The following is a 22,514-nucleotide window of genomic DNA, read 5'->3' as shown; positions in this document are numbered from 1 at the left end:
TATACACACACAGACACATACTGTCCCTGGTTTTAATGAGGCTGGCAACCCTGATGGGGCCCCCTATTGGCATGGGGCCCTCGGGCAGTGCCCGAGTGCCCCAGTGGTCAGTCTGCCCCTGGGACCACGTTTCCTGGATGATCTTACATGTAAACCTTTGATGGCAGTGTTCCTTCAAAGAATTCTAGAAGTATAGTAAGTATATATTGTGGTAGTACGGAATCTCCAATCCTGGGACCGGGTTTTGGGAACAGCCAGAAGTCTGGCTGGATGATTGCACAGGTGGGTCCTGGGTTTAAAACAAAGCCAACACCATGGTTCTGGGCTCCACCCTCCCGAGGAGTCCAGGCGAGTAAGGGAGAAGAAGTGTGCATGTCTGCACAGGTCGGTCTGTCAGAGCAGACAGAGGGTCCAAGCTTGTGGGCTGAAAAAGAAGCTAGTAAAGAGTGCTGAGGTACTGGGTGTACAGGAACTCTGTTAAAGAGCCAAGAGGGCTGCAGCAGAAGTCTGAGCAGCAGTGCTGCTAAAGAGAGCCAGGTGGCTTGGTATTTTTGGTTCTACGTACATTATTGCTGTGGAAAGCTGAAACCCCTGTGTGGGCAACTATTTTGTTATCAGACTTTTCTTTCTTTAATAAAAGTGGGCCTACAAGCCCTTAAAACGGCATATCTGGCGTGGACTCAGCTCACTGGTAAGCTCTACCTTTAAGCTAAAATAACCCCCAAATATTACAAGTGGTGTTCGAATGCGGGCAGAAGACGGTGGAATCCGGGTCCTTGCTCTACAGTAAGTTCAAGTCAGGAACTATTGGCTGTGTGTGGAAGTGCAGCCAGGCAAAAGGCATTGCGTGTTGCAGGTGGTGTACCTGTGAATGAAAAGTCAAATTTTTTTTTTTTTTTTTGCTATGAACTGTGTTTGTGCATGAGACAGCGCAATCTGTGTGTGCAATGTGCAGGTGAGGAAAGCTTGCATGAAGAGAAAAGCAACTTGCTTTAAAAGAGACACTTTCATTTTTCTGGACTGTTTAAAGTTTGTTCTGGAGTCTCTAAGTATGGGGCGGTCAAAGCTCTTAAAAGAAGCAAGGTTTGCTGAAATGAGAGACAGAGCTCTGTGGTTGGAGGGGTTGTTACCGCCCGAACGAGCCCCATACATACCTGATCAGAGTTTATCAAGGAGAAAAAGGGCTGGGGTTGTCCCTAGCAACCCTGGTGCAATGAGTGCACAGGTGACTGCTGTTATGGAGAGTCCACCAGCATTTGAATCTGCAGTGGATTGGTGCAAGCGGCATTTAGCATCACTGAACCAAGCTACAGAGGAAAGGAAGCCAACCCTCAGTGCAAGGGGAAAGCCGCTGGATGTCCATAAATGGAAGAGGGCTGTTGTTGCCCCTGGCAAAGCTGATGCAGTTAAAACCGCTATTGTGAAAGATGTGAATGTGTCACAGCATGAGACGGGATCCAGCAGAGGGAAGCCCATGCTATATGTAAGGAGAGAGGCTGATCAAAGGCTGAGGATGAGAGTGGTTGCCCATAGCAACGCAAAGGAAGCCAGTCGGGCTGTCTCTGTACCATGGGCTATGTCTAATAAGGATCGTGGAAAGTGGCTTAAGGAGGAGCCAATTTATCATGTTGGAGAGAGTTAGCAAAGTTCTGCTGGGAGAGTGCGGTCTCCCATGGCAACCGGAGTGAAATTTATGCCTGAAAGGAGCTGCAGTAGAGGTTTGGTTCAGCGTCCCCACAAAGAGGCCTGGGCATTCCGGCCAGCTGGGAATCACCAGGAGAGAATCGCTTTGGGAAAAAATCGTCCAGTACCATGCCTGGAATGTGGCCAGCTGGGGCATGGCATGTTTTCTTGCCCTAGGTTGTGGAATACGGCTGGAGATAATGTTGCTGAGAAAGTTTTGTCTGTAGGCCCAGATTCCGGTGAAAATATGTTTGCAGTCACCCCTAGCAAAAAGAAGTTTCCTGTTGTGCCTGCAGGGGGTGCTAAACGGTGGGAGATGCCTGCTGTAGTTTCATCCCATGGCCACCAGGAGGAATTGGCCAGTAAAAGTGCAGCAGAGGACTGGTGCATAAGACGACGTACTCAAATGAAGATGGTGACACCAACTACTGCGGTGGGTAAGACTGTCTTTAATGAAATAATGGCTGGAACTGCTGATTTCATGTGTAAAAGGACTGGTTACGAGACTGTCCATGACGATGTGAGAGTGACCCCAGTTAGTGGGGCCACTGAATGTGCACTTGAGAATGACTTTGCCCTATATAGTGGGAATGCAAGGGTTAAAATCCAAATAGAACCTGTGTTGATGACTAAAAGTGTTGTGTCTAATGACTATCAGGCTCAAGTTGACCATGGGCTAGGACAGCCTACAAATGCGAAAAATGCTATAAGTGTTACTGTTAATGAAAAGTTTCATGCTGTTGGGAAAACTTTTGCTCTGAAAGAACCTGGGGTTATCAAAAATGGGCCGTTGCCTATAGCAACTGGTGGTAAGACAGCACAGTTGTCCACAGGAATCTCCAGGGAACTTCATGTGTTGGAGTCAGAGGTTGCCCTGGACAACTGCGATGTCACTCTGGTGGGACAGAATGGAACTGTACTGTGTAATGATAATGTGTTAGTGCAAGCTGCTAGTACTAAAAATGTGCAGGTAAATGGTGGATTAACACAACCTGGGAAAAATGCAAAAGTGTGTGAGGCTTATGAAATGCAAGCTGAGAAAGGTGGTGAATATGGTGTATTGCAACCTGTGCTACCACAGTCTGACATGATTTACAATGACTGGTGTAATGAGTCTGCAGCTAAGCCAGTCTGTTCTTATGTGTCTCCTTGGGCAGATGGATCGGTGCTGAGGAGTACCGCAGAAGGGAGCGCACATGCAACAGATTGGGATAGTTGGAGCAAAAATCTTATCTCCCTGATAGATAAGGCTTTTATGCACAAAGATAAGGTGGACACGGTTTCCGCTGGGCCAGCAGGAGGGGCTGCAGAACAGCCTGTACCTGAGGGCGCGGTGGCTGCTGCAGGGGTTAACCTTGGTGAGCAGGATGAACCAAATAAGGGCACAGCAGAGACATTGTCCGTGACCCACAAAACTGAGGTTGACATGGAGTGTCAACGTGACGTCACTAGTAATGTTCTGGAGCAGTTCACTGATGCTGAGCCTGAGAAGTTGGGTATGAGTCCAGCACCTGGCAGCGCTCTGGTGGAGCACCAGGCTGTGTTTACCTCCAGACGGGAGGAGGTTCCGTTAACCATTGCAACTTTTCAAGTCTCAGCAAGTGAGTCTCTCTGTATCCCCAGTGTCATGAAAATCCCCAGGAAGGACTTAGGTCTGGAGTCAAGGGCCTGGTTTATAACCGAAGCATTAAAAGAGATGCTTGAACTTTGGGATGTACAGCCAATCTATACTAGTGTGTCTCCTCCACAGTCTGATGGTCCGGTACTGCGGAGTACCACTAGGTGGAGCACTTTATGGCAGGCTGTACAGAGCAAAGCAATACAGGACAGGAATGGTTTATTCCTAAATTTGCTACTTTTGTTAAAAGTTGCTGCTACGTATGCTGCTGGACTACGTGCAGAAGAAATATTTGAGACAGACTTTGGAGAAGTTGAAAATAAGCCTAAAATGTCTGCGGTTACACCTCCTAACAGCCAGATGAGAAGCATTTCTGCTGCTATGGTCCAGTGTGGTGCTGGTCAGTTGGTGAAGGGCGTGTATACTGCACCAGTAGAAAAATCACGTGAGGTGGAAGGGCCATGTGTGGACCTGAAAGCAGCAGAGATCCTGGCCAGGGCTCAAACAAAGGTGGTTAAAGAGACTGGGGTCCCCAGTCCAGTGCTTGGTTTAGGTGACAAACCTAATAAGGTCCCCGGGACAGGGGAATGGGCAAGGAGCGTGGTAAAAATTGTATGTGGATCAGACGAGAGCTTGCCTGTTCCGGTGGATAAAAATACAGATGGCATCAGAACGGGTCAAGTGGTAGGACAGCTGCCTGCAGAGTGGGTGAACCCAGGGGAGGTGGCGTCCTGTGAGGTTCCTGTGGGTGATGGCGGCCCTCTGGTATGTGTGCCCTCTGCGGACTCTGCCCTAGCAAATTTTGAAAAAAAAGGCATTGGTGACATGTGCAACATTGAGAGGTCTAATGTTGGTTTGAATATGTCTGTCAATGATGAACCAAATAATGTGTTAATGGTACATGATAATGTGGTGTCCAAAGGTACAGGTAAACCTGGTAATCAATTAGTGACTGCTGAGTCAGGTACCAGAAATAAGAGGTGGGTTTCCGTTCTAAACACTATAGAAATAGGCCCCCTACAGTCTCAGAACAGTACTGCTGAGAGTTTTGGGGAAACCTGGGAACCTGAAGCGTGGAGGCAGAAGGGTTGGTAGGAAGACCAACGGGAACCCATTAAGATTTCAGGAGAGGAAGTGCTTATGGAAATTCACTCGGAAGAAAAGTTGGGAAGGTCGCATCAAAGCTCATAGCAGAGTGACAGTAAGGCTTAGAGGGAGACACCAAAGGAGGCATTGGGTGGAGTTCCCCGTTAGGAGAAGCAAGGTTGGACAGGAGGGTACTTCTGTAAATGGTATCTGGCACAGAGGTGCCAAAAGTAACTTGGGTGTTCCGCCCTCTGGGTCGAAACAAAGGGGGGGGATATGTGGTAGTACGGAATCTCCAATCCTGGGACCGGGTTTTGGGAACAGCCAGAAGTCTGGCTGGATGATTGCACAGGTGGGTCCTGGGTTTAAAACAAAGCCAACACCATGGTTCTGGGCTCCACCCTCCCGAGGAGTCCAGGCGAGTAAGGGAGAAGAAGTGTGCATGTCTGCACAGATCGGTCTGTCAGAGCAGACAGAGGGTCCAAGCTTGTGGGCTGAAAAAGAAGCTAGTAAAGAGTGCTGAGGTACTGGGTGTACAGGAACTCTGTTAAAGAGCCAAGAGGGCTGCAGCAGAAGTCTGAGCAGCAGTGCTGCTAAAGAGAGCCAGGTGGCTTGGTATTTTTGGTTCTACGTACATTATTGCTGTGGAGAGCTGAAACCCCTGTGTGGGCAACTATTTTGTTATCAGACTTTTCTTTCTTTAATAAAAGTGGGCCTACAAGCCCTTAAAACGGCATATCTGGCGTGGACTCAGCTCACTGGTAAGCTCTACCTTTAAGCTAAAATAACCCCCAAATATTACAATATATACAAGTCTATGCAAAAGTTGTAGGCAAGTGTGAAAAGATTCAGTAAATTAAGAATGTTTTCAGAAATAGAAGTGTTAGTTTATTTTTATCAATTAAGAAAATGGAAAGTAAATGAACAGAGGAGAAATCCAAATCAAATCAATATTTGGTGTGACCAACCTGTGCCTTCAAAACAGCATCAATTCTTCTAGGTACTGCGCACTTGCACACCGATGTTGAAGGAATTTGGCAGGCACTTTGTTCCAAACATCTTAGAGAACTAACCACAGATCTTATGTACTTGTAGGCTGCCTCAAATCCTTCTGTCTCTTCATGTCATCCCAGACAGACTCCATGTTGTTGAGATCAGGGCTCGGTGGGGGCCAAACCATCACTTACAGAACTCCTTGTTCTCCTTTACTCCGAAGTTAGTTCTTAATGCCACATGTTGGGTCGTTGTACTGCTGCAATATAATCTTCGGGGCAATCACATTGATCATGACCAAATCTCCAACTTCATTTGCAGAGATGCAACCCCAAACTTTCAAGGAACCCCACCATACTTCACTGTTTCCCACAGACACTCATTATTGTACCGCTCTACAACCCTTCATGAAACAAACTGTATCCTGCTACAGCCAAATATTTCAAATTTTGATTCATAAGTCCAGAGCACCTGCTGCCGTTTTTCTGCACCCCAGTTCCTATGTTTTCATACATAGTTGAGTTGCTGAGACTTGTTTCCATGTTGGAGGTATGGCTTTTTGGCTGCAATTCTTCCATGAAGTCTACTTCTGGCCAGACTTCTCTGGATATTAGATGGGTGTACCTGGGTCCCGCTGGTTTACACCAGTTCTGTGCTGATGGCTCTGCTGAATATCTTCTGCTGTCAAAGGGAAGTGTCTTCCATCTGCTGTATTGCGTTTCTTTGGCCAACCACTGCGACAATGGTCCTCGACTTATGAAGCCTCGAATCCTGAGTTCATGCTTTGTGAACAACCATGACACTATTAGAGCAGATGTGTGCAGGGAATTTATAAGAGACCTGACTATGGTTAAGAGCTCCACTACGGTGGACGGGGGAGGTCTCTGCCCAGAAATCAGGAGGGCTCCAGCTGGGAGACACCAAAGAGCTTCTAGGTGTATGAATTTATGTGCGAAGTCACTGACAAGGGCATGAAGTGTGTGGCCACTGGCCAGAGCAGCAGCACTGCAAGTGTAAGCCAGGAGGCTGATGAATATTTGTTTTGTGGCTGAGAAGTGCTGAAAACGTCCTGTAAATAAAAACCATACTGTATAATGCCTTGAACGTGGTTTTAATAAAAATGGGTAGGAAAAGCCCTTAAAAAAGACATTTAAATGAGTGGCTGGTTTCTCAAGGCTTTGCTCTTTGAAGCTGGTTCCCAGGATATACAGTATATACCAATTTAAAGTGGAGGGCCACCCTGAAAAACAAAATTTTTTAAAAAATTTGAAAAAAATCTAAAAAAAAAAATGAAAAAAAAAATTTTTTTACTTACCAGAAATGCCTGTTGCTAGGCACTTTATCCTAATCTTCCTCTTCCTCCTCCGCGGAGATCTTCTGTCTTCTGTCTTCATCGCAGCGTCTTCTGGGTAATGGGTCGCGCTGTGTTCTGGGAACTGTGTGTTCCAGAACACAGCGCGTCCCATTCGGAAAGCGCTGCGGGACTCGCGCATGCGCAGTAGCTGCGGGACTCGCGCATGCGCAGTAGGAAACGGGCAGTGAAGCCATAAGGCTCAACTGCCTGTTTCCCTTACAGGGAATGGCGGCGCCGGGACCCGAGAGCCGAGGGACGGGTCGGCCTCGGGCGGCCGACATCGCGGGCGCCCTGAACAGGTGAGTGTGTTTATTAAGTCAGCAGCTGCAGTGTTTGCAGCTGCTGACTTTTTTTTTTTTTTTTTTTTAACCGGCCCTCCTCTTTTAGCTTGTGGAGTTGTGTTATAATACAGGCGTTATAATAAAGGTCATTGTTATTAATGGAGCATCAACATTTAATTATAGTAAAGGCATCATTTGATATTGATGATCCGCTACATAATATATGGGCTACAAGTGGGCAGTCATGTAGCTAGGTGCTTAATTAAGAACGAAGAGTAAATAAAAAACTGGCTGCAGCTGCTCTCTGAATTGGTTAACATCTATATCAGCAAGAGGAGGGATCTGCTGAGCAGGAGGAGTTCAATAGAATGTCTGTTCAATAGAGTTAGACAGCACTGCACTGTGGGAACTTTAGTCCAGAGGAGAAAGACTCTACTGTAATCAAGAGCTTTGAACTGCATTTCCCAGAGGAAGATTGGCAGGAGGACGGGAAAGAGTACATTTTCTTAGACTGTACAGGACACAGATTCCTCTTGCCACAAGGGAGCCTATAAGGTGCACATCGCTGTCCAGTGTGCACCAATGGTGCTGCATAACGACGGCCTGAGCAGGATCTGGAATCCAGGTGTGCCGACAGCCAAAGTCACCTGGGTGCAGAGAGTAGACTAATCGCTATGTGTGACCGGATAGTGAACTGCAATATCACTGGGACTGGTGAGCTGCTGCTGTGGGGATTCACTATCTGCTGCTAGAGAGACTGAGCCCTTTAGGAACTAACCATACAGCCATCAAGTAGCCTTATTGCTGACTGCAGGCTTGACTGGGACTATCCTCATGTGCACCAATGGTACAACTGTTCCCAAAGCCAAGCCAGCTGAAGAAGTAGGACTCAAGACTGTCTCTTTACAGCTGCTACACGGAGACCTTCACTTATTACCTATGCTAAGAGGTACCTCTCAGAGGACATTGCACCATATTCTAGCCATTCTCTTAGAGTGCACTCAAGATTATAGTATTATTATTATTCACATTGCAGTTAAGGCATATATGCACTGTTTATTGATGACTTTGCTGATTCATAAGTCAATCCCAGTATATGGTACAGAACTCTATTCTAATTTACCTTGGCATAGTGATTATACTGTTTAGCAGACTGTCTGAACCTACCTACAGTTATGACCAAACCACCATTAATTCAAATTTTTACATTGACTTAATTTACCACTAAACAGTCTTATGTCTATTTCCTGGTGCTAATTCACAGCAGACTGAAAGGTATCTATGCTGATGTTATTAAGGCCTGTACACAGGGATTTTTTTCCGATGGGAAGTGTTCAACGTCAGGCTGTTGGCGGAAAATCCGACCGCGTGTATGCTTCATCGGACAATTGTTGTCGGACTTTCCGCCAACAAATGTTGGTTAGCATGTCTTCAAATTTTCCGATCGTGTGTACACAAGTCCGTTGGACAAAAGTCCAAAGTACAAACACGCATGCTCGGAAGCAAGGACGAGCCAGAAGCGGTCGGTCTTGTAAACTAGCATTCATAATGGAGAATTAACATTCGTGACGTGATACATTATGAAATCTCGAAGTGCAACACACATTCTCTTCTACTTTAATGAGATAATAATGAAGCTGCTTTGGTGGTGATACTGATGGAGTTATTGCAAACTAATTTTCAAAGGCTTTTTTTTTTCTAGTGATATCAAGAATAATATTATTATGCTTCTTTTTTTTTTTTATTTGGGCAAGTTACAACAACACCATTATCCCGTAGTTTTTTAGATCAAAGATACAACTATGTTGGTGTTCCTTGTTAATTTAAAACATTTTTTAAATGTAACTGCCTACTCCCAAACTGTTATTTGAAGTAAAACGCAAAGCCAAGTATTATTCTACACAATTTTTTTTATTGTGCATTAAAAAAAGAAAACAGATAAAATTAGACATGTTATCTGCCAATAGAACCAAAAAATGCATTCTAGGCATCCAAAAATATAGAAAATATACCAAATCAAATCATTATTCAACCAAAAAAATTATGTCAAAGCAATAACTCCAAGGCCAATAATAAATAAAACGTTATCTCCTCCGATTCCGCAATGTTTGGTTGACGAACGGCTGTTCAGAAACGAACTGAAAAGCATGAAAAGAAAAACGCGAACTGAAAAGAGCTAAAAGAAAAGTGCGAATCAACACCCACCAAACTTTTACTAACACAAAATTAGCTGAGGGAGCCCAAAGGGTTGTGCTAAAGAGCTGAAAAAACACATAGTGCATCTTGTACGTCACTACGTTTGTAATTGTTGGCCAACAATTGTGCAGCCGTGTGTATGCAAGACAAGTTTGGTCCAACGCCCTTTGGACAAAATTCCACGGGTGTGTTGGCGGAAAGTCCGATCGTGTGTACGAGGCTTTATAAATGCTTGCAGTAACTTTAAAAAATGACTGGTGGTCCGCTTTAAGTACTAGTGGGGGTTAGGGGGAGCAGCACACAGAAGGTAAAAAAAAAAACTTCAGCCTTTACAGCCACTTTAAAAAAACACAGAAAACCTTCCTTTTTTTTGGTAAAGTTCCTGTATTGCATAGGGGACAAAATCAATGAAAGGGAACCAAAAGAAGGAGGATAGTTGACAAAAAATGGTTATATATATTTTTTCCTGCAATGTTCCTTTAATTGTGCCTAGAGAGTGTTTTTTCCAGTGTATCCATTGTTATAATAACACTTTGTGCAATTTATTGGATTTTTCTTCTAACATAAGCAGTCAATCAGATGTTGTAATAGCAACAAAAAGTCACCCTTACTATATTATTGTTTTCCAGGTATTCCTTCCAGGATGAAGAGGACATGTTTATGGTTGTAGACTTACTCTTGGGTGGAGATCTTCGATATCATCTACAGCAAAATGTCCAGTTTACGGAGGAGACTGTTAAGCTGTATATATGTGAAATGGCTCTAGCTTTAGACTACTTGAGAAGTCAACATATAATCCATCGGTAATGTCAGATGACTTTTACAAATTTCCGCCATATAATGCCAAGAGCAATTCTTGGCGGTAATCAATGTCACCTTCAGAAATCAGCTTCCAGCAACCCAGGATTGTCGGTTTAGGCCTGGTTCACACCTAGACATTTTTTTGTGTGTTTTCCGTTTTGCAGAAACACGTGTAGTGGTGTGGTTGCCACTAGCAACTAACATCAACCATATCCCCCTGCTGCCCGACCTTCATATATCACTTCTGAGACAATGAACAGTCATTTGCTTTCTTTTGTTTTTGTTTATTGGGGGATATACCTTGATTGGGGGAGATGATATATGAGATGCCCATTGATCGAATTACTTTGCTATCATATTTATAAATTAGAACTTTGTTTGAGTCTTGAAGAAGTGATGCACATGTATAACATTTGCAGTCTCTTCCCTGCATCACCATGCAGACTATTGCTACTCCTCTGCGTAACTCCTGCAGACTATTGCTCCCAGGAATCCTTCCCTCCTGCACAAACATATTCTGTAGCACATTATGTTTCTTGTCACATCCCCTTCTATATGCAAAAGAACCCACTCTGAATAGTCTCTAATGCTGGCTCTGATAGAATGCTGCTACTAGGCCAGAGGTCTGCAGTACCTAGTAGTTTAGTAGCATGTGCTGAATGATGGATTACTGTTCCCGGCTAGTCCATCTTGGAAATCCGGCCAGCAAAAGATTGAGAACATGTTCTCAATTTTTTGGTGGGAAAAAGTTCATATCCGAAAATGCGTTAATGTGTAATTCCGACGTGCCCAGATTCAACTACAAGACGGAAGCTATTGGCTATTGAACTTTCTTTTTCTAGTCCCGTCCTACGTGTTGTTCTACGTCACTGCGTTCTTAGTGGTCGGAATTTGGAGTGACCGTGTGTACACAAGACAGCTTGAACAAAATCCCGTCAGAATTCCGTCGGGAAAACCATCAGAGCTTTTCCCGACCAAAAACGTGGCATAAGCCTGGCCATACATTATAGAATTTTCTTATTCAACTTTAGATTTACCAAAACCATATAATATGAACCTAAACCTAAACACTTTCAATGTGTCCGCAATCAGACAGGCCCTTGCACTACATAGTTGGAGGCAAAAAAAATGTAATACCGTATATACTCGAGTATAGGCCGACCCGAATATAAGCCGAGGCCCCCAATTTACCCCCAAAAAAACTGGCAAACTTATTGACTCGTGTATAAGCCGAGGGTGAGACATGCCTGTCCATCCCTGTGTGTGTGTCCGTCCATCCCTGTGTGTCCGTCCATCCCTGTGTGTCCGTCCATCCCTGTGTGTCCGTCCATCCCTGTGTGTCCGTCCATCCATCCCTGTGTGTGTGTGTGTCCATCCATCCATCCATCCCTGTGTGTGTGTGTCTCCATCCATCCATCCATCCATCCCTGTGTGTGTGTGTCTCCATCCATCCATCCATCCATCCCTGTGTGTGTGTGTGTCTCCATCCATCCATCCATCCATCCCTGTGTGTGTCTCCATCCGTGTGTGTGTGTGTGTGTGTGTGTGTGTGTGTGTGTGTGTGTGTGTGTGTGTGTGTGTGTGTGTGTGTGTGTGTGTGTGTGTGTCCAGCCTACCTTTGTCCCGAGCCTCCGTCCCGTGCCTTGCCTCCTTGCCTCCGTCCCGTGCCGTGACTTGCCTCCTTGCATCCGTCCCGTGTCGTGCCGTGCCGTGCCTTGCCGCCGCCGTCCCGTCCCGTCCCGTGCCGTGCCTTCCCTTGCCTCCGTCCCGTGCCCTCTTCGTCGGCGGCCATTGTAAAGTTCAAAAGCTGCGCCGCCGCCTTCGCCTGTGATAGGCGGAACACTGAATTTCCCAGCAGCCTGTGTTCCGCCTATCACAGACGTCGTATCATCCTCGTCCGTAGTACGAGGATGATACGATGTCCATGATAGGCGGAACACAGGCTGCTGGGAAATTCAGTGTTCCGCCTATCACAGGCGAAGGCGGAGCCGGAGGCGCGGCTTTTGAATAGAATGGCCGCTGTCTGTCTGCTCGACACGCTGATCGAGCGGGCAGACAGCGATGACTCGAGTATAAGCCGAGGGGGGCACTTTCAGCCTCAAAAAAGAGGCTGAAAATCTCGGCTTATACTCGAGTATATACGGTAAGTGAAGTGTATGGCCAGCCTAAGACAAATACTGATAACCTGGAGAGTCTAATTACTGCCTTTTACATTACAGTAACAGAGAAATACTAGGGTTGAGCCTAAGGTTTGGTCCAAACGCAAGTTAGGACTGAACCTTGGCTATTCAGTCTTAGCCCTTGTACACACGGTCGGACATTCCGACGGATTTTGTCCGACGGATTTTGTCCGAAACTGTTACATACACACGGTCAGACAAAGTTGTCGGAAAATCCGATTGTTCAGAACGTGATGACGTTATTTCGTTATGACGGGACTACGTTCAGGCTAGTAGCCAATAGCTTTGGTCTAGGAATTTGATCTGAGCATGCGTGGTACTTTGCCCGATCGGAATTCTCTACACATGATCGGACAAGGTCCGATCGGATCATGTTGTCGGAAAGTTTTATAGCCAAGCTGGAAAACTTGGTCCATCGGATATTCTGACGGAAACAGTCCGATGGATCCCACACACGGTCGGATTATCCGACAACATGGTCCGATCGGACATTTTCCATTGGAATGTCTGACCGTGTGTACAAGGGCTAACATCTGAAAATTTGCTAGTTTTGAAGGAGCCGTATGTCATGTAAAATTGTGATTTTACTTGCAATTATTTGCAATTATACTGTACATGACAGCTTCCCTCTGTCAGTGGTTGTTAAAATATATATGAACCATTACCTTGTAAAACAACCCATTCAGTTTAAAGTAGAAATGAAGGCAAAACATTGAGATATATAGATGTAAAACACATTATTAATACCTTTTTTATTTATTTTCTTTTTTTTTTAATGATTGATCCAATGACCTCTGTTGTCATCTGAATAAGGGGCTTAGAGAGGCAGGGGTGGAGAAACAGCACTACACTGGTTTTCCCAGTGAATGGTGGGGTGGGGGAGTGTCAGCACAAGTCTTTTCCTTTGGAGGATAGGCAGGCTGTTCCCCCAGCACAGTCAGAAAATTGACCACGCTAAGATGGATGCACTTTAATGCCTACCATTGTTAGTTTTGAATAGGAAACAGGGGGACTGGATTGATCAGGTATTTCACACAAAGAAAGCAATACAAAGAGAAGAGGATACTTTTTATTACAAGTACGTGATACAACAGGCACATACCAGGAATATGAAATGTTGGGGTAATATATTCTTTGAAGAGGAAGTAAACCCTGATAGGTTTCACATCCTTTTTTTCCCCCTGCAAAGTAAAAGCGTAATAGGCTAATATGCATGGCATGCAAGCCCATTTTGTGCCACTTGCCTGCAAACAAAGCCTGTGTTATCCCCGCTGGTGGCAGCATCCATCTTCACCCCTCTTCCTTCCGGGGCCATGGACTCCGGCTCTGTGACTAGCTGGAAGTTGTGTGATGTCACTCCTGTGCATCCGCACAGGAGCCGTCAGTCACAGCACCTGCTAGTGAAGAAACGGGTCAGAGGGCCGTTTCTTCACAGCACATGCACCGATGCGCCGATGACAAAGTACAAAGTAAATATCTCCTAAAAGGGGCACATTTAAGAGATATTTACAGTACTTATAGGTAAGCCTTATTATAGGCTTACCTATAGGTACAACGTCCGCATTGGGGGTATACAACCACCTTAAGAATGCCGATGAGTGCAACCCAGTGCGATGTCACCAGCCCTATTTACATACATCTCCGACTATGTAACTAAAGAAGGAGTAAAGAGATAGTTTAAAAAAAATGGTCTTTCTTAATTCCTACCAGGTACATTAGGTCTATTATGAATTTTCAGGGGGACACCAAACAAAAAAATGTAGTTCCCCCCCAAAATCTATACCAGACCCTTTTCCAAGCATGTAGCTTTGGCAAGCCAGGAAAGTGAGGGGAAAGAAGCACATGCCCCCTTTTGAACAGTTCCAGAGGTAAAGTACCTTGTTCCCATGTAGATGAGGACAAGGGCTTCTTCCCCACAACCCTGGCCAGTTGGTTGTTAGGGCCAGGGGGATTATCATAAACTGTAATCCCCCTTTCACAATGATGGGACACACAGATACCGCCCCCCTTCCTATTTGAATGAGTAAGGGGTACATAGTATCCCTACTACTTCACAAACAAAATGTAATCAGTTCATAAACATACTCACACAGTAAATCTGGCCATAGATGGTTTAAAATGCATCAGTAACCGACCAGACCAAATTTTGATCTGTCAATGGACAGGCTGGTTGTACTAAAGTCGATCCATTAGGAAGCTGTGTTTCTTTCATCTAATCACTGCCAGTGGCTACAGCAGCCAGCCGTGATCATTGTATCCTGCTGACAGGGAAGGCTCTCCTCGCTGGGAGAACACAATAGAGCAGTGGGAGGGATTCCCACATCAACACTGACTGTGTTGATGGGGAAAAAGAGCAATTTCTTTCCTTCAGCCTTTGGTTAAAGGAAAGAAAATTGCATAATGAATGGCCTTCCATACTGACAAGTTCTTTAACCACTTGAGTCCTGAAAGGATTTACCCCCTTCCTGACCAGAGTACTTTTTTGCGATTCAGTGCTGCGTCGCTTTAACTGACAATTGCGCGGTCATGCGATGCTGTACCCAAACAAAATTGACTTCCTTCTTTTCCCACAAATAGAGACTTCTTTTTGTGGTATTTGATCGCCTCTGCTGTTTTTATTTTTAACGCTATAAACAAAAAAAGAGTGTCAATTTTGAAAAAAATGCATTATTTTTTACTTTTTGCTGTAATTAAGATCCCCCAAAAATATATAAAAAAATTATTTTTCCTCAGTTTAGGCCAATACGTATTCTTCTACATATTTTCGGTAAAAAAAAAACAACAAAAAACACAAGAAGCATATGTTGGTTTGCGCAAAGGTTATAGCGTCTACAAAATAGGGGATAGTCTTATGGCATTTTTATTATTATTATTTATTTTTTTATCAGTAATGGCGGCAATCTGCAATTTTTATCAGAACTGAAACATTATGGCAGACACATCGGAATTTTTGACACTATTTTGGGACCATTGTCATTTATACAGCAATCAGTGCTATAAAAATGCATTGATTACTGTGTAAATTACACTTGCAGGGAAGGGGTTAACCACTAGGGGGCGATGAAGGTGTTAAGTATGTCCTAGGGAGTGATTATAACTGTGGGGGGGAGGGGCTACAACACACATGACAGTGATTACTGCTCCCGATGACAGAGAGTAGTGAACTCTCTCCTGCCACAAGGCAGAACGGGAAATGTTATGTTTACAAAGGCATCTCCCCGTTCTACCTCTCCATGACACGATCGTGGGCACCTGGTGGACATCGAGTCCGCGGGATCCGAAGTCACGGAGAACGTGGTCAGCGCGTGCCCACAGCGCCGCTTCTTAAAGGGGACGTACCTGTATGCCCTTTTTCCCACCAGTGCCATTCTGCCGACGTATATCGGTGTGCGCTGGTCGGGAAGCGGTTATTTTAAAGAAAAACGTAATGTCCCACAATGTACATCCATCACCAATCATGTCATCCAGCAATATAGATTTATGTTAATCGCATGCCAACCCATCAAAAGAAAACAATACCACTCTCCGACACATGTAAGGACCTGTCACTTCCCTTGCCCTTAATGGCAGGTCATATTTAATGTTTAGGCGTCTTTTCTACCGAGTGGTTACCGGTAATCTCTGTAATAATTTAATTTTTTAGACCGTTTGCTGAACTCTTTAATTCCTACCCAATAGCATTAATAAACAAGTTATAGAACATTGTCCCCAAAGCAGAGACCTGTGGAACACCATTTACAATCTTGCTCTTTTTAGAGAAAGTCCATTTAGGGGGCATGCTTATTTGGTACTGGATTTACCTTACCAAACTTGGTATGTGTTAAAACCCTGAGGAAAAAAAAACTCTTAAAGTCGATGTCATAATATAGAGTATAAGATTTCCTATCATTTGAGCCCAGTCTTGCTACAAAGAGTTAATCCAGCTCTGAGCAATCCTCTTTTATTGTTCAGTGAGATAAATCTTGACAGAGAAAAACTTGCAGTGAGTGACAGGTGATTTACATGTGCACTAGCCTAAGAGACATGCATTCTTTTTCAATTCCCTCCCAATCCTTTCTTCTGCTGCTCTGCAAGGATTGGCTGTTCCACACCTCAGCATGATTGGGCACGCTGAAGTCATGTGGGGACTTTTCTGGATTTTGACTGGATGTTAGTGATCATAGCAGAAGTTCAGTGGAAGAAATACACTGGAGAAAATGCATGTTGATAAGGGGAGTGTAGAAGTGGGCGGGGAGTCTACTGACATCACGACTCCACCCACTGAGCCCTGGAAAATAGACCCACCCACAAAATCTGCAGTTTTATTGGGTCTCATAGCAAACAGAGGGGAGACATATGATAGATAAGTATACATGCAGGAGGCATCTATATCCTTCTAGATAACCAATATTGCAGTAGTTTAGAAAGAATGAGAGTGGGTTTACATCCACTTTAAGCAGCTGACAGTGATCTCGATTTTACATACCTTACAATGAACTTGAAACGTGAATAATAGGGACACAGTGAAATCTTGTTATCTCAAACATTAAACCCAACTTTTTTACTGTGTTGCAGAGATGTAAAGCCAGACAACATTCTCCTTGATGAACAAGGTGAGCAAACAAAGCCACGTGCCTCGATTATTACACACTCTCTAGTGACACTTGAAGGTGTCTTGTTATTGTGTGAATTAGCGGTGTATGTGTTAATGATGTGGTTTCTATGCGCCTCACTAATAGATTTAAGTGATGAGCAGATAATAAAGCAAAATCTCTCAATAGTTCCACGTTGAATAAAAGGTCACTTAAGGGCACAGCCCAGATGTATTCTAACCGTACAGCTCATTGAGATATTGAAAGCAAGAATTTGGGTATATATAGTCAAGGCCTAGAGCTAAAGCAGCTTAACAACCAACAGGGGAACCCAGCTCTGTATAATAAATTGTATATGAATGAATTGAAAGAACTGGACGTTAAATTCCCTCCCTGATGATATAATAAACAGGTAAATCAATAAAAAAATAATTATTCAAATATAAAAGGACAGGATTACACATACAGTTGGGCAAACAAAGGCCCATAAATGTATAAAATTATATATAAATATCCAGTCAACAGGTATGATGTCATAAAACCTCACGGTCTCCTAACCACCCACTGTTGTCCCGAACAGCAGCGCTAATTAAAACTTATCAAACAATACACTCCTTATTGAGTAGATATTCGCTGACTCGAAATTACAAGATGCAATTTGATGTGCAAAAATATTATATACGCACTCGTTAATAAAATAATTCATTAACTACACATCATCATAGCTGCGTACACAAATAGTCCAAAAAAATGAATAAAGGAATTCTACAGAGTGAATTCTTTATGTTGGAATTTCTTCACCACCACCGTGTTTTCCACACCACCTTCACATGTGAATTCCACACATAGGAGGCTAGTGATCAGTGGAGGCCCCCTTTTGGTAATATTCTTACTGAAATGCACCGGTGAAATCAGCATATCACACATACATTATCCTCATCGGCACTGGTTTTTGGCTATTTGTCTCCTCTTGTTTAATCCTGTTGTCGCTACAGCTTCAATACTTCCCCATGTTTGTTTGCACAAAAAAATGGAACCATATATAGTGTAATTCCGTCAACCAACAGTTAATTTTATTGCAATAAACAGCAAAATAAAAACTCACAAACACAATCCTTCAATAGGCATAAAATTACAAGACTCAGCGGGTTCATCAGGTTCTTTGCGATTCACCACATTGCTCACCCATCCCTTGGAATCTGCGCAGTCCACACAAATTACACTCCTCTGGTCTTGTCCACTATAGCTCACCATATATCATACACCGTTACCCTGGCGCGTTTCGTCTTTAAAAGACATCATCTGAGTTTAAATTATATATATATATATATAAGAGCTGCATGATTCTGGCCAAAATGAGAATCACTATTTTTTTGCTTAGAATAAAAAGATCACGATTCCCATGACGTAAAATCTTTCACATTATACAACAAAAATGGGCTAACTTTACTGGTTAGTTTTTTTTTGTTTTTGTTTTTTATTCATTAAAGTAATTTCTTTAAAAAAAAATTGCATTTGAAAGACTGCTGCACAAATACAGTGTGGCATTAAAAACTGCAACCACCATTTTATTCTCTAGTGTGTCTACTAATATATATATATATATATATATATATATATATATATATATATATATATATATATATATATATATATATATAATGTTTGGGGGTTCCAAGTAATTTTCTAGCAAAAAATAAATAAAAATGATTTTAACTTGAAACCAACAAATGTCAGAAAAAGGTTTAGTGTTTAAACTTTTTTCATTTACACACAAAGTCTATTCCATTGACAAATTGTTACAATGCTTATACTTAGGTTCAACTGATAAAGAATGATTTGATTCTTGGAAGACTGCTCAGTTTTTCTCTTCCTTTCTTTTGAAGGCTGTGGCTTCAGAAGAGCAGAGAGATTTCTTTGCATAGAAAGAATTATAAAAGACTTTAGTCAAGATCATGATAACGATTTTTGACAAGCTCTAATATATTTATATAATATATATATATATATATATATATATATATACACATATATATATATATATATATATATATATATATATATATATATATATATATATATACATATATATATATATATATATATATATATATATATATATATATATATATATATATGATAAGTGGTCAGACATAGCATCAAAATATGTTCTATGAAGCTAACTAACATGTTTCACAGCACACAGGCCACTTCTTCAGGGCTTGATTCCATAGGTCCAGCTTCACAAATATCTAAGCAATTCATTTTGTAATAAATATTATTTTTGAATCTATACATGTGTTATGTCTATAAAGTCCACCAATTTTCTTGTTAATTCATCAGGTGTGTTCAAGCTAAGGGGAGACCTGTAATAATGCACCGTCTTGCTGAGATCCAACATTTACATAAAACCCACTGTGGTCATAAATCGACTAGTGTGTCCATTACCATCTGAGGGTAACGGGTGACTCAGGACCAGACGAATAGCCATGCAGTCCCTTCACAACATAAATGACACCAGATAGTTCTACAGCTAAGGACTCCTCAAGTAGAGGGGGATATGTGTGTATAAAGAGCCCTGTGCAATGTATATCGAGGTCTCCAGAGGTCACAATGATTCAGCCAGACCCGATGATCCAGTTTTATGTATAGGTTGGATCTCAGCAAGACCGGGCATTATTACAGGTCTCCCCTTGGCTTGAACACACCTGATGAATTGTTTCGAGATTTGTGAACCCAGACCTATGGAATCAAGCCCTGAAGAAGTGGCCTGTGTGCCGTGAGACACGTTGGCAAGGTTTATAGAACATATTTTGATGCTATGTCTGACCGCTTATATATGCCAGTCTATACCAAGACATTTTGGACAATTTCATGATCCCAACTTTGTGGGTGGCCCCTTCCTGTTCCAACTCCGGTGCACAAAGCAAAGTCCATAAAGACATGGATGAGCGATTTTTGGGTGGAGGAACTTGACTGACCGCAACCTGATAGAACACCTTTGAGATGAATTTGAGTGGAGACTGTGAGCCAGGCCTTCTCGTCCAATATCAGTGCCTGACTCCACAAATGCGCTTCTGTAAGAATGGTCAAACATTCCCATAGACACACTCCTAAACCTTGTGGACAGCCTTCCCAGAATAACTGTTATAGCTGCAAATGGTGGGCCACCTCAATATTGAACCCTATAGACCAGGGGTATGCAATTAGTGGACCTCCAGCTGTTGCAAAACTACAAGTCCCATCATGCCTCTGCCTCTGGGTGTCATGCTTGTGGCTCTCAGTCTTGCTATGCCTCATGGGACTTGTAGTTCTGCAACAGCTGGAGGACCGCAAATTGCATATCCCTGTTATAGACCAATACTTTTGGCATAATAGTGTATGTGGCTCATGGAACATACAGCAGCTGTCTCTTCCTGTGTGGGCTGTTATTAATGGACTGTGCGGGGCTGTAAAATATTTGCCAGGCTGTCTTCAGTAATACAATATCATTTACATTTCTTTGATTAAAGCATATGACATGGCTAGTTTAAAAAAAAAAAGGATACAGTACTTATTAAAGTTGAACTCCAGACAAACAAATAAATACACCATTGAAATACATACAATATATGGGAAACGTTTCTTCTGCAACAAAATTATATTTCTATTTCTGTCCATCCAGCCCTAAAATATACACAGCCCTAGCAGACAGCTGAGCTAGGGTGGGAATCTTACTTTTTTTTACTGCATTTAGGTAATAGAGCCAGGTCATTTCCCTGCCCCCAGCCCATTATTGGAGCAGCACACTGAGTCATTCAACAGTCCGCTCTGCTCTCTCCTGCTGTCAGAATGCTCCATGCAGGCTCAGTTGTGCACTGCAGCACAAGTGATTGGCTCCTAGAACTGTCCCCCCCAGTCTGAACTATCCCCCTCCCCCCAGTCCCGCCGCACTGAACGGGCCTACCGTCCCACCGGGAGACCCGATCCTCGGTCCGCCACTTCCGGCGGCTAGGGACAGACTGGCACGAAGCCAAAAATGGCTCTGTTCCAGTCTTCTGATTGTAAACACGGAAGTGACGTCACCTCATCAATTCCTGTTTACTCGGCTGCCAATGGCACCGGTTTTTAAAAAATATGCAGTTTTCAGAATTGCCGAAAACAGCAATCTGAAAACTTTGAAGTGCAAAGGAGGGATTGGAGGTCTTTTAGACCCCCATAAAGAGTACCTGTCACCACCTATTACTGTCCATGTAACAGCAATAAAAGTCATCAGAATTCTTTTTTTTTTTAAGCCCAATTTAATTATATAAAAATAAATAAAACAAGCAAGAGGAATTTTTTTTTTAAAGCTCCCCCATCACCGCGTTCAAATCACACCTGTGAGGTATCAGCACGATTGCCAGAGCGAGAGCAATAATTTTAGCACTAGACCTCCTCTGTAACTCTAACCTGGTAACCATAAAAAAAAATGTAAAGCATCGCCTATGAAGATTTTTAGGTACCGTAGTTTGTCGCCATTCCACGAGTGCGTGCAATTATAAAGCGTGACATCTTTCACATTATACAAAAAAATTGGGATAACTTTACTGTTTAATTTTTTTTTTTTAATTCATAAAAGCGTCCCTTTTCCCAAAAAGTTACGTTTAAAACACCTCTGCACAAATACCATGTGATGTAAAATATTGCAACAATCGCCATTTTATTCTCTAGATTCTCTGCTAAAAAATATATATATTGTTTGGGGGTTCTAAGTAATTTTGCTAGCAAGAAAATACGGATTTTAACTTGTAAACACCAAATGTCAGAAATAGGCTTAGTCATGAAAGGGTTAAAGGAGGGGGGATTGTATTGGGAGCGCTGAAGTGTCAGGTGTGACTGTGTGGCAATGGCAAATGGTTTACATAGCTCATGGCATTACGGGTCAGGTAGAGGGCCCCTTAGCTGAATCTTGCTTAGGGCCCCAGGGAGGTCAGGATCGGCACTGGCAGTTACATTAACAACTTTCATAAATACATTAAATATTTTTCAGCTGAATAATTCCGTATGTGAAATTCAGTCAATTTGTTTACATTCAATCGGTCAACATTTTAGATCCATTGTCTTCCCACAGATGTGAGAGGTTGGGAGTAGCTATAGTGATGGTTATATGATGAACACGTGTACCTCATTTCTTGTCTGAGAACTTGTTCTCTTCTGTTCCCCAGGCCATGCTCATCTAACGGACTTCAATGTGGCGACTATAATCAAAGACGGCGAAAGAGCTACCGCGTTAGCTGGAACCAAACCATACATGGGTAAGGAAAGGTAGACTATGTACTTTTGATGGCCAGATATGTCCAGCTTTTGTGTGGAAAAGTTTCCTGTTGGGGTTATACATGTGCAGGATAAATAAAATTAGTTTCGCTTTGTTTCAATTCGTTATTTAACTAAATTTGTTTAGTTAAATTTGTTGTATTTGTTAGATTTGTTTTCGGGATTTGTTTTGTTTCGTATTCAAAAATTCGACCGAATTCGAAAAATGTTGATCAAATAGGAAAAACTCGAATTTCGTATAGAATGAAATCAAATTCGAATAGAAAAGATTAGCATAGAATAGAAAATAATAGAAAAGAATAGCATAGAAAAACAATAGAACAGAACTATATATAATATATATATATATATATATATATATATATATATATATATATATATATATATATATATACACACACACATCTTCTGATATTCATATAGAATGAATTTGAACAGAAAAAATTTGAATAGAAA

The 22,514-nt window shown here is 42.7% G+C and overlaps 1 protein-coding gene across 1 annotated transcript in view; it reads left to right on the top strand.

Moving 5' to 3' along the window:
* STK32C (serine/threonine kinase 32C) overlaps window positions 1-22,514 on the top strand; it is a 407,759-nt gene that overhangs the window by 316,068 nt on the left and 69,177 nt on the right. Inside the window, exons 4-6 of the mRNA XM_077455557.1 lie at window positions 9,841-10,014; window positions 16,747-16,784; window positions 21,950-22,039. Of these exons, the coding sequence (XP_077311683.1) occupies window positions 9,841-10,014; window positions 16,747-16,784; window positions 21,950-22,039 (302 nt within the window). The remainder of the gene's footprint in view (window positions 1-9,840; window positions 10,015-16,746; window positions 16,785-21,949; window positions 22,040-22,514) is intronic.

This window comes from Lithobates pipiens, unplaced genomic scaffold (assembly GCF_037356315.1).
Source record: "Lithobates pipiens isolate NorthernLeopardFrog02 unplaced genomic scaffold, aLitPip1_a1.2 Scaffold_25, whole genome shotgun sequence".
In the NCBI taxonomy this organism is placed as follows: Eukaryota; Metazoa; Chordata; class Amphibia; order Anura; family Ranidae; genus Lithobates; species Lithobates pipiens.
Note: the sequence above shows the minus strand (reverse complement) of the source record. Positions and strands in the feature narration are given on the sequence as shown.